This window comes from Cydia strobilella, chromosome 10 (assembly GCF_947568885.1).
Source record: "Cydia strobilella chromosome 10, ilCydStro3.1, whole genome shotgun sequence".
In the NCBI taxonomy this organism is placed as follows: domain Eukaryota; kingdom Metazoa; phylum Arthropoda; class Insecta; order Lepidoptera; family Tortricidae; genus Cydia; species Cydia strobilella.
Window position 1 is genome coordinate 4,428,181 of NC_086050.1, and position 15,520 is coordinate 4,443,700.

Sequence of the window (15,520 nt, forward strand, 5' to 3'; positions counted from 1 at the left end):
TTGTCTGTATTATTTCTGTGTAGTTTGAAATACATTTAACCTTTAATATGTTCTCACTACTGAGGTGAAAAATTATGTGTGCAACACGAGAGCAGTTATTTTACATCTCGTGTTTTTGAGTCCCTCGCTACGCTCAAGATTCTAACTTAGAATCTTTCGCTTTCTCGGGACTCAAAATAAACACTCGCAAGAAAAACCAACTTTCCTCTCTTGTTGCACAAATAACTAAAGCGTGACTGTACCAGGGCTACATTCGCGTAAATCGAAGTTCGCAAATTGCGGGCATTTTTCTCTGTCACTCTAATTACGCCTGCATTGGAGTAAAAGAGAAAGATGCCCGCAATTTGCGAATTTCGGTTTTCGCGGTAGCCCCTCTGGCCGTTTCTCTATTAACGCTTCCACGAAAACAGGGTTGCTACATCCTATTTTGTAAAGTTATGATAGTATCCCCGAAGGGCTAAGATGGCCGGCTCTTTATCATTTGTCACCATGCCTGTCACGTTCTAACAAGTGTGTAAGTGCGAAAGTGACGCATGACAGATGATAAAAACGCGACCATGATACCGCTGCAGAAGGTATTCGAATTGATAAAGATTCAACTTTGTTTTATATTATGATATTAATATGTACTCTCATCTCGCTCATGTTTAATGCTGATCACTGAAATTTTAAATCGAGAAGTGTGAAATTTTAACGTTCAAAAGTGAAGATAGAATTCGCCGCTGATTATTGAACGAAATACCTCATACGTTGACAGTGAAACAGGGGTGAGATCGTGTCTTGTTAAAATTAATATGACCTCTTGAGGCCGTTCCATCGGTTTGCCGCTGTCTCTGTCACATATCGCAAGAAAGAACGGGAAAGATCATGCGCGCCAAGTGTCAATTTTGATCGAATTTTGTCGATTTTTATTTATTTTAAAAACGTTACCCTACAATATCGAAATTCGAAAGCTATATAAATTCTATTTAAGTTAAGATTGTTTATTCTTCTTTTTTTGTTTATAGTATCACATAACCGAGTAAAGTTGGATTAAAAGTCCGAGGTAGAGGTTACTTTGAGAATTAATTGTATCGAGCGAAGTGTCATAATTCGTGTATCGGAAGCTATGATATAGATAACGTCTACGAATATCAACGCCTCTTAGAAAAACAGGATCATATAAGGAGATTTTTCGCCTTCTGGCTCAGGGAACCGCCTTAATGGCAAAGCGTATAATATTTATAATGTTGTGTACAAGTTTAGTATGTATTACAGGTGCAATTTTGACTCTATGCTCAAAAGCTCTTAAAGTTTATCGACATTTTGAAAAGGAAATACGTTAATGGTATTTAATTTAATCATTAAATCTTCTTCAAAAGTCCTGACATTCCGCAGTACTTACAAAATACCAAATATCCTAGACTTTAATCCTGTCGTCTGCTAACCCTAAACTCAAATGGCATAGACCAGCGGTCGGCAACCTTTTAGCAACCAAGGGCCACATATAGTTATTGAAGTTGAAGCGGGGCCGCACTTTGTTACTTTATCAGACATTGTCGTTTGTCAATATTACATACAAAATAGCCAGGGAGGCTCGCGGGCCGTAAGTGTGAGGTTCGCGGGCCGCCTGTTGCCGACCGCTGGCATAGACAATCAAGTTACATGACGAGCTCTATGGAATGCCAGCAATTACTTTTTATAATTATACTAGTCGCGTGAGCACTCGCCTTTACAATTCATGAATGGGTGCGTTGCTGGGGCGTTAAAATGCTGCGAGGCTTGTTATAGACGATCAGCGGTAAGTTGGGGCATTTTATTTACTTAACTAATTAAATTAATTTAACTAATTACCAGTACAGAGGATAATCCACAACGCAGGCTTCGTCAATATAATTAAGTAAAAAACATCTGTAACACGCTTCGTTAAAATATATTATGCACAGTACAACACACACAACCTTTTTCATTTGAATTTTTATGTTATTTCTACTCAGATTCACAAGCTCTATTGATTCTAATAAGAGAAAAAAGGTGTCCTAATATTTCCATTAACTTTTCATACCTTCCAATCCGTTACCGTCTCACAAAGTCTTTTCAAATTAAATAATCGTGAAACTTTGAATAAAATGGTCCAGTTACCGATTGTACCCATAAACGGGTACTGTTTGTGCAAGTGTAAATTTCATTCGATAGCGTGACGTGACGTACGCATTTGCGATTAGTCTCGTTTTGTATGGGATTTTGAGTTTCCAAAATGTCCCGCTTGGCGCGCTGTTCAAAATCCCATACAAATGAGACTTAACGCAAACGCGTACATTCGTCACGCTCTCGAATGAAATTTATAATAGGGTATTTTGATAATTACTGAGGTAAATTGACCGTCAATAAATTCAATTTTTTTTTTTAATATCTCATCATACCTGGCTTTACTGTATTATCCCTTTATTAAACGTAAACATAAGTTTGAATCACAAACCATCATCTAAATCCACAGCGCAGGGCAGCTTTATGAGATGTACGTATTATAATAGATCATGGCATTTTACGGGGGTACCTATCTATAAAAAAAATATTAATGATTATGGAGGAGGGGTAAAATCGAGTTCCCTAGTTAGTCAAAGGGGTCACTACCCCTGTAAAAGGTTAGGAACCACTGTATTAGATGATATGTTCAGGCATAGAGTAACTTATACTAGAGCGGTACTGTCATAGTAAATGTTGTAACCCCAGTAAATTCACTGCCATCTGTCGACACACTTTAAAACTAAAAATGAAGATTTATAAAAATACGATAGAATGTATTTAAATATAGATAAATGATTTTTTTATTTGCATTAATTATTTTTATGATTTTGACCCATGTTCTTTCACTGATATTCGTTAAAATTGTTAAATAACAAACGAAACCGTCAACGCCATCTGTACGACTGTAGGCCAAAACTAGTAGCGCCCTCTGAGCGAGAATCAAATTTTCTTGATTTTCGAGGCACGTTTTTTCCTTAGACTGTATCCATCTATTACAGAGTTATATCTATCTTTGGTTCAGGGTAGTAAACGGACTTGAATTAAAGAACTTTTTTGCCAGTAGAATCCTGTTTAAAACTTTGAACGTACAAGTTCAGAAAGGTCGAGTCAGGTTTATATCGTATCATCATGAAATACAACGAGTACCAGCAAATCCTCAGGAAACCCATGTTGTTGTTTTGCCCATAAATGTCACCCCAAACATAACAATGACGTCAATGACTGTTTATGTCAGTGGGTTTTTTACTGCCCCTTTATTTATATATCCTAAATGCAATTCCCGTACAAATGAGTAATCAGATAATTAGGTATTACTCATTAGCTCATTAGTGCTTGTAATTCTACGAAATAGGCGCCCTTTCTTATCGTCACTCGTCAAACAAACTTGAAATGTTAATTACGGTCAATAAACTTTTACAGATTAAATATCCAATAACAATAAAACGCTTTCAAAATACAAATTGCAGCTGTCAAAATAATACTTATTTAAAAATAGATCAGTTAACGAGGGTGCAATCACGGCGTCATTTTATTATCGTCGCACGCGCATCTGCTTCATACGCCGCGACGGTCCGCGAGTGGCGCACGTGTGCACACCCTTATTTAGTAGTATTTGTAAATAACGGGACGTTATGTTCACTGGTTTAAAAAAAAGTGAGTGATTGAATAAAATAAGTGAGATTTGGTGAAAAATAAAAGTGGCGATTGATGTTATGTTAACTTGGAGACATGTATAGGTAAATATTTATTGCGCGGCAAGAATTGTTTTGCATGTTAAATACAAAAAAATTGCAAGTATTTGTTGATAATATCTGAATATATTACGGCGTGAAAACGTAAAGAATACTAATTTTCTTTAGGATGATAGACCTTCGCAAAGTGGTTAACTTCGTTGAAATAGGTAGAGCGGGTTTTGAAAACGCGACTTCGATAAAATATAAATGTTGCTTGCATTACGTCGTATTTGTATGGTGTTTCTAATTAACTCCTACCAAGGGTTTAAAGTGAGGAACAACCTTGATAATTTTTTTCAATAATTACGTATTGAACGGTTCTCTCTGCTGATCTTATTGTTATATTGCATCGGTGGGAGCAAGGGGTTAAAAGAAGTGAAAATCCAAAGTTAGCAATAAGTAGGTATTATTAAGCATGCATTGCATTTAATAAGCACATGTCTTTAGGGTTACTAAGACTCCTCTGTCCGTCTGTCTGTCTGTCCGTCTGTCTGTCACCAGGCTGTATCTCATCAACTGCGATAGCTAGACAGTTGAAATTTTCACATATGATGAGTCAAAAGTCAAAATATTTATGTATTTCTGTTGCTGCTATAACAACAAATACTGAAAAGTACGGAACCCTCGGTGGGCGAGTCCGACTCGCACTTGTCCGGTTTTTTTCGATATAATAAATCACTTCATACTTATACCTATCAAGTGACAATTAACCTTTAATAATAGAAGCTGAAAAACGCAATTGTCACATGTAGGACCTAGAAAATACAATAAGCTCCCAGCGGAGATAAAGAATGCAGGTACTACCCAAATGGCTCTTAGACTATTCTTTCTATGACAATAAAGATTTTTTTAAACTACCCAACACTTTATAAATGGAATTTAATAATAACTGTGTAGATTTAATTGAATAATTTAATCCTAATAAATATTAATAATTAATAAGAGCTGAATAATGCTTGACATGTAATATTTAAAACATTATGAATAAATGTCTATGTCTATGTTTACCAGTACCTCCTTAACGGTGTTTATGAAGTATTTACATGACTCATACCCGTTAGCTCCTATTAGACCGTAAACAGGGACTACTTATAGACACGCATTGTCTTAATTTATAATAATTAATTAATAGTTAGGTGCTAGACAAGCATATTTAAGTATGAGTCATTTACTACGAGTATTTTAATTTGACTGCTATCTCTGCCAAGGAACTGACGGCGATAACAATACATGAATACATATCAAAAGAAGCGGTAGCATTCTTTAACATTTTAACTTAAGTTATCGGCAAGCTCGGTCGAATTGCACCTTCCCATACAAACGTAGTACCGCTCTCATTATAAAACCATACATACGTGTTGGATTGTAATGAAACTTTGGACATACAATGACGTAAGGTATATCTAGGTCTGTAATTAGTCTATATAGCTGCAGTTTATAAAACAAACGAAATAGAGCACAAACAAGTTTTGTATGAAAAACTTAAATTCGCTGTATTTTTTTAACTATGGTATCTGAAGCCACATAAACTAATTACAGACATAGATATACCTTATCCTATTGTAAGTAGAAAGTTTCAGAGCAATCTAGCTAGTCGTTTTAAAATGAGAGCGGAACTAGTACGTTTGTATGGAGAACCAAGCTTGCCGGGGACCCTTAACAAAAAGAGATAATTATGTGTAAGAGATATTAATCTGTATAAAACAATAAGACCATGACTAATATGTAGTTTTGTACGCGAATTGTAGAGATTTAGAGATATACACCATCTCTATTTGGAAAAATATTCGAGCGTGGCAGAAACTTTTGGCGCGTTGTTTTAATCCGCTACCAATGATCATCATTTCGCGTTGTCCCGGCTTTTGTCACGGGTCAGGAGAGCCTGGGGTCCGCTAGGCAACTAATCCCGTTTAAAAGTTGTTTAGTAGGCCCTCGCAAATTATAGGTTAAAGTTGAACAAGTATATGAACTTAAACGTGACTACGGTGTTTTGCCCTTGTGGTTGCATGCATTTTTAGTAACCACCTTTAAAAACCCTTCATTCTGATACTCTGACATGATTAAAAGATAATAAATGATTATATATTAGATTATATATATATATACCTCTTAGACATTTTTGCGCCAATTTTTTTTGCCATTTTAATTTTACATAAATAATTAGTAGCTACATAGGTATGTTAATTATAAACCTACCAGGTAATCACTACAATGACAATTCTAACAACATCTCATCCAAATCGGTTCAGCCGTTTTACTACAAAGGATCCCGAACACAGGGTCAAATATACCTATTATTGAGGTCAAACACATAAATAATAAATAAATAAATAATTAATAAATAAATAATTAATATTATAGGACATTCTTACACAGATTGACTAAGTCCCACGGTAAGCCCAAGGAGGCTTGTGTTATGGGCACTCAGACAACGATATATATAATATATAAATACTTAAATACATAGAAAACACCCATGACTCAGGAGCAAATATCTGTGCTCATCACACAAATAAATGCCCTTACCGGGATTCGAACCCAGGACCATCGGCTTCACAGGCAGGGTCACTACCCACTAGGCCAGACCGGTCGTAAATAAATGTTGTGTATAAGAAGAAATGTTAACCGTTCAATATTTTCCCAGGAGTGCTTAAAGGCCATAACATAAATAAACTGTAAGTAAACATGGCTAGAGTTTCATAAACATATTTGATATGCCCAATAAATGCTTGTGGCTCGATCAGTAAATATGAGATATCACTTTACAAATATATTTTTTCTGTATTATTCGTATTGATATTTGTATAAACCGTGCAGCCTAAGGATTGAATATGCCATCTGTTCAAAAGTGATAGATAGGATAACTGGTGAAAAACTAAAAAAATAGAACAAGTTTTCATTGTATTCGCAACGTGCGAAGTGCATGGTGGGGGTAGCAAGCGATCGCAGCGCGTAAGGTGGTAAAAATAGGCAACTAAAGGAAGTTAGCGTCTCGAAATGGAACTTTCGTTTACGATTACTCCTGAGATATTCATTTAAATTGTATGGTGTAAGGAACCACTGTAAGCTGTATGAAATGCTTAATATAACTAACGTATTTAATTTAATATTTATTAATACTGTATCCGTGTAAATAACTTTGCAAATACCACATATTATAGTTGCTATACAATCTTTTTTAGGATAAAATGTAAGGAATCAATTGGTACCCTTACTTTTTACCTTTTTGGAACTTTAAAAAAAAAATTTTGAAACTCAGTTCCTGTATTTTTGTATTATTTCCATATATTATTTTAATATCAACATTATTGTGATAAATTGCTTATTTGCAATCTTTTTTACTAGATTTGGTTATAAAATTCAATATACTGTGTCATCATCCCTACTGAGTGGAAGTAAACCAGTAGGTATTTATTTTATTCGCTAGTCGTAAACCTTTATCCTCAAGGGTACATGCAACTAAACTGCATATGCATCCGCCGGTGCATCCGTCGATTGCATTATCACGGCCGCTGCCCGCTAGCTGACGCGCATCCTGATTCCTGACGCTACCTAGTTATTGTTAGATAATGTTTTATAACATTTAATATATTGTATTGTTTTCATAACTACCTATAGTTTTGGTAACGTGAATTTATTATTGTGCGGTCTTTTTAGGGTTCCGTACCCAAAGGGTAAAAACGGGACCCTATTACTAAGACTCCGCTGTCCGTCTGTCACCAGGCTGTATCTCATGAACCGTGATAGCTAGACAGTTGAAATTTTCACAGAATGATGTATTTCTGTTGCCGCTACATCAACAAATACTAAAAAGTACGGAACCCTCGGTGTGCGAGTCCGACTCGCACTTGTCCGGTTTTTTTTAATTGTTTTAATATTTGTAATTTATTTGCAATCCCTATAAACCCACTCTCCCATCCCTATACAATAACCTTATACAATAGTCAAAAACACAGATATTGCTTTTTTATTTGGACCTATGATTTGCTGTAGAGTGTGATTTCAGGCAGTTCAGGCTTAAGGTAAATACGTCGTTCCCATTCAGATTTATGTTAAAAAATTTTAGGGTTCCGTACCCAAAGGGTAAAAACAGGACCCTAGGTATTACTAAGACTCCACTGTCCGTCTGTCTGTCTGTCCGTCTGTCTGTCACCACGCTGTATCTCATGAACCGTGATAGCTAGGTACGTTAATATAGGTATAGGTTTTTATAGATAATGGTACGGAACCCTTCGTGCGCGAGTCCGACTCGACAAGCAGCTTGTAAAATGGAATGCGAAAAAATCCAACCTAACCTAAAAACAACATTATACTCATCCAATTACTATCAAAATAACACCTTACATAATATTATAAATACGCAAGAAAATATGAAAATACTGGCAACCTTGAAAAACTATAGTTTCACGCCACGAAAACAGATGGCGTCACCAGTCTACTTAAATCGACATGCCTCCCAAATCATCAATAATTTAAACCAGTCGTAAAACTAATGGCTGAACTAAAAAAATGGCATTCAATTGATGATAATAGCAATAATTTAAGTACCTAATTTTTCGAGAGCAACAATGGAGCAGGAAGCGCGGTCGGCTGAGCCACATTTGCATCAAATAATTAAAAGGTTGGGTAATGGTTTCGCAAAGGATTATCTACATTGTGACTAGGTGTTACATTGTGTGACGAGATGCGGGGATATGGGGGCTAGATAAACGTATGTTACGACTTGTAACCATGTCTTGTCTGACATACGTACTTAGTCTGTCTAATCATTAGCTTATACTTCTTACCTGAAACTTTTCCGACTTGGTAGGGTTGGTAGGTGATAGAGAGCGAAGCACCTTTAGCGGAACTGTGACAAATACAGCAATTACCTTGAGCGTTGTACAGTCTCTTCATTTTTGTAAGGTCCTGGCAGAATATCAGCGATGTGGCTTGGCGCATCATCATGCTGAGCCAGCGCCTATTCTCTGCCACGACACATGGTTTTGTATTTTATTGTATTTTGTATTGTTTTCTTTTACTTATTTCAAGAATTGTAAACTAGTTTTTAAGTGTAATTCTAAGCTGCATGTTTTCTATGTACCATGTATGTTGTGGAAATGAATAAAGTTTTTATCTATCTATCTATCTATCTACCTAAGTCAGATACTTATGTTCAGTTCAGTTGAATGTGACTTTTATATAATTGGTTAAAATCCTGATAAGCCATCATGACTTTGCCGTCTCCAATTTTTGTTATACTTAGCAGATTCTCAACTCGAGTATTATTCATTACGAAAGCGAGAACCAATTATAATAATTATTTAATGCATTAACATTTGCCCTCATTCAGTGCTAAATTCATTGCCATGCCACATTAATTTCAATTTTCTCATTAGCACTGCATAATCCGCACTTAGTATACCGAGTGACCTAAAATAGACACATTAATTATGTGCCTAGTATTTTAGCTAATGAACACTTTCCTTCCGGTAGAACATAAAGTAGTAATCTAGGAAATGTATCCTCTCATCAATGTGGATTATGGGTAATTGCCTTCATATAAGCTGAATATTAGCGTTTCCGGTCATTTATACTTTGCAAAGATTCATTATTTATTAAGCTTACATAATTATGATAAGGCAAAACCACTCAACTATAGTTCAGTACTATAACCATGGTTTACAAGTTACGTAACGTAGTTACGTAATTTAGTCTAAATACCAATGTTATTTTTAGTTTTGTCTGAGTTTTTTTTATTCTTTCATTCATATGTATGACTTGAGAAATATTCTATTTAGTTTTGGGCCATAGTAGGGAGCTTTTAAATTGTATTTGGGTGGCTATACGGTACATAATAATAGCTATGCACTTTACAGTTTAGTTAGGTTGTTCCTAAAACGTTTGAAAATAAATTAACCCGAAATAGCTACAAGTGAAAGCCTGTTAAACATGCATTTCATCAAAATCGCCTCAGAATTTTTGACACTACATCTAACACACAACTTGACCATAGCCCATAAATTATAATCTCAAGAAGTCAAGTCACTTTATTCGCATAATTCTATACAAAGTCACTCTTTTTCATTACTTACTCTTGCTTCAGTGTAAGTACAGATAATTAAAATTGATGTAGTCGAGTAAAAAGAGGTATACTTAACCAGTGAATGTACTCGTCATATTACTGCTGTCTGTATCTACAGTACTACAGTACAGAATACGGAATAGCTTGAGGCATGACCGTGACGTGCTACTTCATATTTTGCTCACAATGCTCGTATTTTGAATTACGAAACTTCGTATTTAGGGAAAACATTAACCTTGTTGAATGTGCGTGATAATGTGAGATAAATTAACTTCACACTAATGTTAAAATAAGCTAGTAACTAAAAGAAACCAAGTTGGCTGGGGCCCTGCTCCTGAAATAAGTATACCTTACTCCGAAGGCCAAAATATCTATCCAATACCATAGTTCTACTTGAAAACCATTCGTTCAATAGCCTCATCTTCAGCATATATTATATAACTACAATATAAGTCCCACTGTTGGATATGAACAAGGGACTTTGGTAGACGAGTTTAGGTGCAACCACACGTTGGCTCAATGTAGTTTCAAGACTTCACATGTACCTACCATTAAATTACTTCGAAGAGGAAGATACGCACAAGCACCATACATATACCTCCGAGTCTTCACGCATCGCCTACAGACCAAGGCGGTCTGTCGAGCGAAACGACTATTACACATAGTTTTACGGTAAAACGTGATAAGTGCCTGGAAAATTGCTAACTTTGTAAACCTTTTCAAAGAAAGAAGATAACATGGTACTTGCCAGAATGGAAAGCACTTACAATACAGATGAATCAAGTAATTATAACGCATTGTGTTCATAAAAGTTTGGCTTACTGGGACGAAGATAAGAGTATGGTTCTCTAATGACTGTGTATTTGGATATTCCGTTACTTTCTGTAGATAAAAGCACCTTTTACTAGACAATTAGGTATTTTCTTTAGAGAAATTGAACGAAATCACAGTAATCAACAACTTGCGTATTTTAGAGCCGGAGCACCAGATTATACCGGCAGAGTAATTTGCAACGAATATAACCGTCATTCTTATGCTTGTGATGTTTTTTGCATGTAGCTACCTAGTAAGAAATTTTATGATAGAAATTGTGTAGATTTAAAGGGTGTCGTGTACTCATTCTCACGATTAGTATATTGAACACCCATCGGCAACACAGTTAACTGACCACTCGATTGTCTTCGTGTGAATAGATATTTCAATAACACTAGACAATTAAACACATGCACGGTCTGATCCTTAATTTAAAAGAATAAAACAGTAAAACGAAGTGAGTCGTGAGCTTTTAGAACATTATCGATGATCGTGTCGTCGTCATAATGTTCATATCGGCTTTTAGTCCGTATAGATAGGCCGTAAAAATATGTGCTGGAAACTTAATGTTCTTAATGCACGAGAAATGATGAATGGAAATAACAAGAATCTTTATTATTTAAATTCCTGAAGAAAATAATGCTGTCTAATTAAAACGCGGTCACGAAAACACGAGATTCCTTGTAGCTATAATTATGACGTTCTGTAGATAAATCTGTAAGTTTTGGGGGCATAACTTTCACCCTCAGTAACTTAAAATAGAAACCCCGAAATATGCATTTCGATCTTTAGAATCACTGCACTGCCAAAAATAACCATACTAATAACAATATAAAAAGCAGTAATATCACAAAAATAACCATGACATTATTTTTTTCTTATTTCGATTTTGAACGGAATTTGAGAACAGACGCAGCCCTGCTGACGAGTTCGGAGAAGAGTTTTTTTTTCCAACTCCCTGGAGGAGTATCTAGGTAAAACGCCCTACTAATCTGTTTTCTCTATTTACACCATTAAAGATATGTTTTTCTCTTTCCAGAACGAAGTCGAGTTCAGGTCTGAGCGTGTCTGAGAGCAAGGAGCCGGCGCCCGCGCCCTCGCCGGCTGATTCCGGCGTCGCTGAACTAGAGAGGGACCACCATGACTATAGGTAAGCCATTACGATCGATTCCAAATATCAAACTTCCAGCCAGTGGATATTTTGGTCCAGTGTAAAGGGGAGCCCAGTCTTGTGTTCGAGCCACATATCTACTTCGCTCTATCTATCTATTTAACTGCTATGTGCTGTGTATGTATAAGATTAGAAGTAAATTACTAATCGAAATATTTTGCATGCCATTATGTGGCGGAATGTATTTGGACCATAATGTTAAATAATGTACCTACCCAACTTGTAATCACTACATAGTATAAAACAAAGTCGCTTTCCGCTCTGTATGTATGTCTGTCCCTATGTACGCTCAGATCTTTAAAACTAGGCAACGGATTTTGATGCGGTTTTATTAAATAGATAGAGTGATTCAAGAAGAAGGTTTATGTGTATAATTTGTAAAGGTTTTGTGTAAATTAGTTTAACTACCCGTGCGAAACCGAGGCGGGTCGCTAGTTATTTATAAACTGCAAATTTATTTCTATTTCTATCTGTGAGGATTTTGTGGGAGGTGTGAGACCCGCTTGTACTTCGCAGTCGGTGCACGATACTGCGCACACCATTTCGTTTCCTCGGCTTTAAATTGTACGGAGGTCGTGTCCAGACAGTACACGACACATACGATAAGATTGCATTATGGATATCGTTAATGTTTAAATTAAGTAGGAGCATTTCTCCTTACTCACCTGAGTACATGTATTCATTGACGGCTAAACATGCTAAACCTACATTTTCCATATTCCAGTACAACCGAGCGTCTCCGCTCGCATGACATTCGTCTCCGCGCACCGCGAGCCCTCACGCTGCAAGGATACTCCAGGAGCAACGAGCGAGATGCTGAGCTGGCGCGAGTGCGACGCGACAGAGCGTTGCTGCGACAACGACTTGAAGACACGGAGTGGAGCCTCTGCCAGAGAGCGGGAGAGATAGCGCTGCTGAAGACCCAGCTCAAAGATGCTCAGGTTGGTATTAAACATGGTGCAAAATATCTGTTTACGCCCTCACACTTAAGGGGGACTCGAGAATTAACGAGTGAGACTCCGAACTAACCCGTATGAAGCGCGACAGGGCGTTACTGCGGCAGCGACTTGAGGTCATGGAGTGGAGTAGAGACTCTTCTCTCTTGCTCTCTTTTCCCTGAGAGAAGGAGAGTTGGCGCTGTTGGTCTAGCTAGTTAAACAGATTGCAAAATTGAGCGAGATATTATGTATAGGTAAACTAACTCTGGACGAAGTTCGTACTATAGCTCCATGGTACTGGGTACCGTCGGATCCATATTTGTATGGTTTGATGTATATGAGTTGCTTGTGATATTTGACATAAAAGACCCCCAGCTTCAAGTCTGATGACACGTGACCGAGAGTCACATCCAGACTTAAGTATTAAGCAGCAGTACTTATTAAAAAAGTATAATTTATATTAGTTTGTTTCTATAACCAACATGCTGCCTTTTGCTACTTCAAAACTATTTAATCAGTAAGATACTTGAGGACAGTAAGAAATGATTAATTGACATATCATATTTCTATTTGCAGAACGAACAAACCGCAAAAGGCCACGAGTATCTCACCCTGAAAGCCGACTGCCGCCAACTACGAGAAGCACTCGACAAGAAGGAGAAAGAGATCATGAGACTCCGAGCAGAGTCAGAAGAAAAAGAAAAAAATACCAACCGACTGCAATCTGAAGTCGACCGACTCACCAACGACCTTATGGAGAGCGTCGCCAACCTCTCCAAGACTAAAGAAGCAAGCAAAAGCGAAATAGATAAACTAAAAACCGAATTAAAAGAACTACGGCAGGAGCTATCCGATGTTTCCTTAAGCGGTTACGAAGGAATCGAATGCGGAAGAACTATGAGAGGGATCTACGACGTATGCAAAACAAATGAGTATCACTGGACTTCAAGCGACAGTGCTCTAGAAGACGCTGAAGTTCAGAGATTGAACGGAGAACTCCCAGACTCTTGCGGAGATCCCTGCCCCGCCAGCGCCATGGTGGACAGACTCAAGTGTGAACTCGAAGGTAAAGAAACACAGTTCACCAACGAAAGAAGAAAGTGGTCCGAGGAGAAAGACAAAGTCCTGAGATACCAGAAGCAACTACAACTGAACTACGTGCAAATGTTTAGGCGCTCCCGTACTCTCGAAGCTGAGGTGGATAGCTTAAGACTTGAGCTCGACCTTTGCAACAAAAACACGAAGAATGTTAAACACGGAAAAGCTATAGAATTGTAACAGTACCAAAATATTTAGTTATTATTTATCCAGGTCATGTAAATAGTATTTTGCCTGATATCTTGCCTTTTGCGGTAGTTCTGATAATGTTTTAATAATACTCGATAGGCAAGGACTTAATGTCACAGTTAAGTTACTATTGTACATTGATAAGTTCAAGCGGATAGATTCATGTTATGGGAATACGCGTATTTTATGTAAGAGATTTTAAGTTATTTTAGATTAAAAGTATTTTGAAAGTATGCCTTTGCCTTTCTTTAGTAGTAACCTTTAAGCGAAACATAGAAAACTGGTTAGAATGAGGCTACCTTTAAAATCATCAGTCAACATATCTTCATATTAATTATAATGTAATAAGACTTGCTATGTTTCATACAAAGTAAATATTAAAAAATAGTACATTTCGATGCTAGTGCGGAAAGTATGTCATTACTTCACGAGTACCGAGATATCTTGCCACTCGCCTACGGCTCGTGGCAAGACTCGGGACGGGACGAGTGGAGAATGACATATCCGCACGTGTATCGAACGACGTTTTTTAATACAGTTGCGAAAAAATAAAAAAAGCAACAAGTAAGGAATGGAATTAGAAACTTTCTTCTTCTTCTTCTTTTAAAATTATGGCTTCAGCCCAGTGGGACTATTTCGCCAGTATCAAGGTATTGAGAGGTTTACAAACGACAAAAATTGTACGGTTGTACAAGACAGTGTACGGTGATTTGTTAGCTCTTGTAAATCGATAGCTAGTCTTTACAAGAAGCACGTGGACTACCGGCCGTTGACTCCAAGATGGTGGTTAAACGCGCTTCAAAATTAATTCTCCATTCACTGCACACTACCACATTAGTTTACTGTATAATAAGCTATCGATATTACACTTTAAACAATATTAATAAGCAAAAAACAAAGTAATTAATCACGATGCTAACTATCAAGATGGCGCTCGAACCGGAAGTCCATTAGAAACTTTAATATTATTAATTCTGTGACACTGACATCATTGACATTGACATTATGAAGAGGTGTTTTTCTAGCTTTTATTCGACTCGAATAGATTTTGTTATTATTATTGAACCCACTTCAATGAAAGTTTTTTTTAACCGACTTCAAGATTTCAAAGGAGGAGGTTCTCAATTCGGTTCTTTTTTTTTGTTTGTTTTTTTTTTTTTAATGTTTGTTAACTTTGTTACTCCATAACTCCGTCATTTCTGGACCGATTTTGAAAATTCTTTTTTTGATTGTAAGTATATACATACAGATTGTTCCCGTTTTTGTCAAAAAGCAGTTCTGATGATGGGATCCATGAGGAATCGAGGGAACTCCTCAAATGTGAAAGGCATACATATAGTGATTTTTGTATTTTCATCAACAAATCCAGCATTTACATTTAAAAAAGTGACATTTGATGAAGTGGAAACTGCTGATAATGATCAGAATGGAACTCTTCAATGACACATAGTTCACGTTTGGCGATTTGTTCTCTTCCTTATGGACCCAGACCTAAACTTGGACCCGG

General features: G+C 36.8%; 1 protein-coding gene across 5 annotated transcripts in view; it reads left to right on the forward strand.

Moving 5' to 3' along the window:
- Window positions 1-14,246, forward strand: part of LOC134744610 (leucine zipper putative tumor suppressor 2 homolog) — a 135,370-nt gene extending 121,124 nt beyond the window's left edge. For all 5 annotated transcript variants that reach the window (XM_063678478.1, XM_063678479.1, XM_063678482.1 and 2 more), the window contains 3 exons: window positions 11,657-11,767; window positions 12,513-12,729; window positions 13,303-14,246. In XM_063678478.1, coding sequence (XP_063534548.1) covers window positions 11,657-11,767; window positions 12,513-12,729; window positions 13,303-14,004 — 1,030 coding nt within the window. In that variant the 3' untranslated portion in view covers window positions 14,005-14,246. The remainder of the gene's footprint in view (window positions 1-11,656; window positions 11,768-12,512; window positions 12,730-13,302) is intronic.
- The last annotated feature ends 1,274 nt before the right edge of the window (window positions 14,247-15,520 follow it).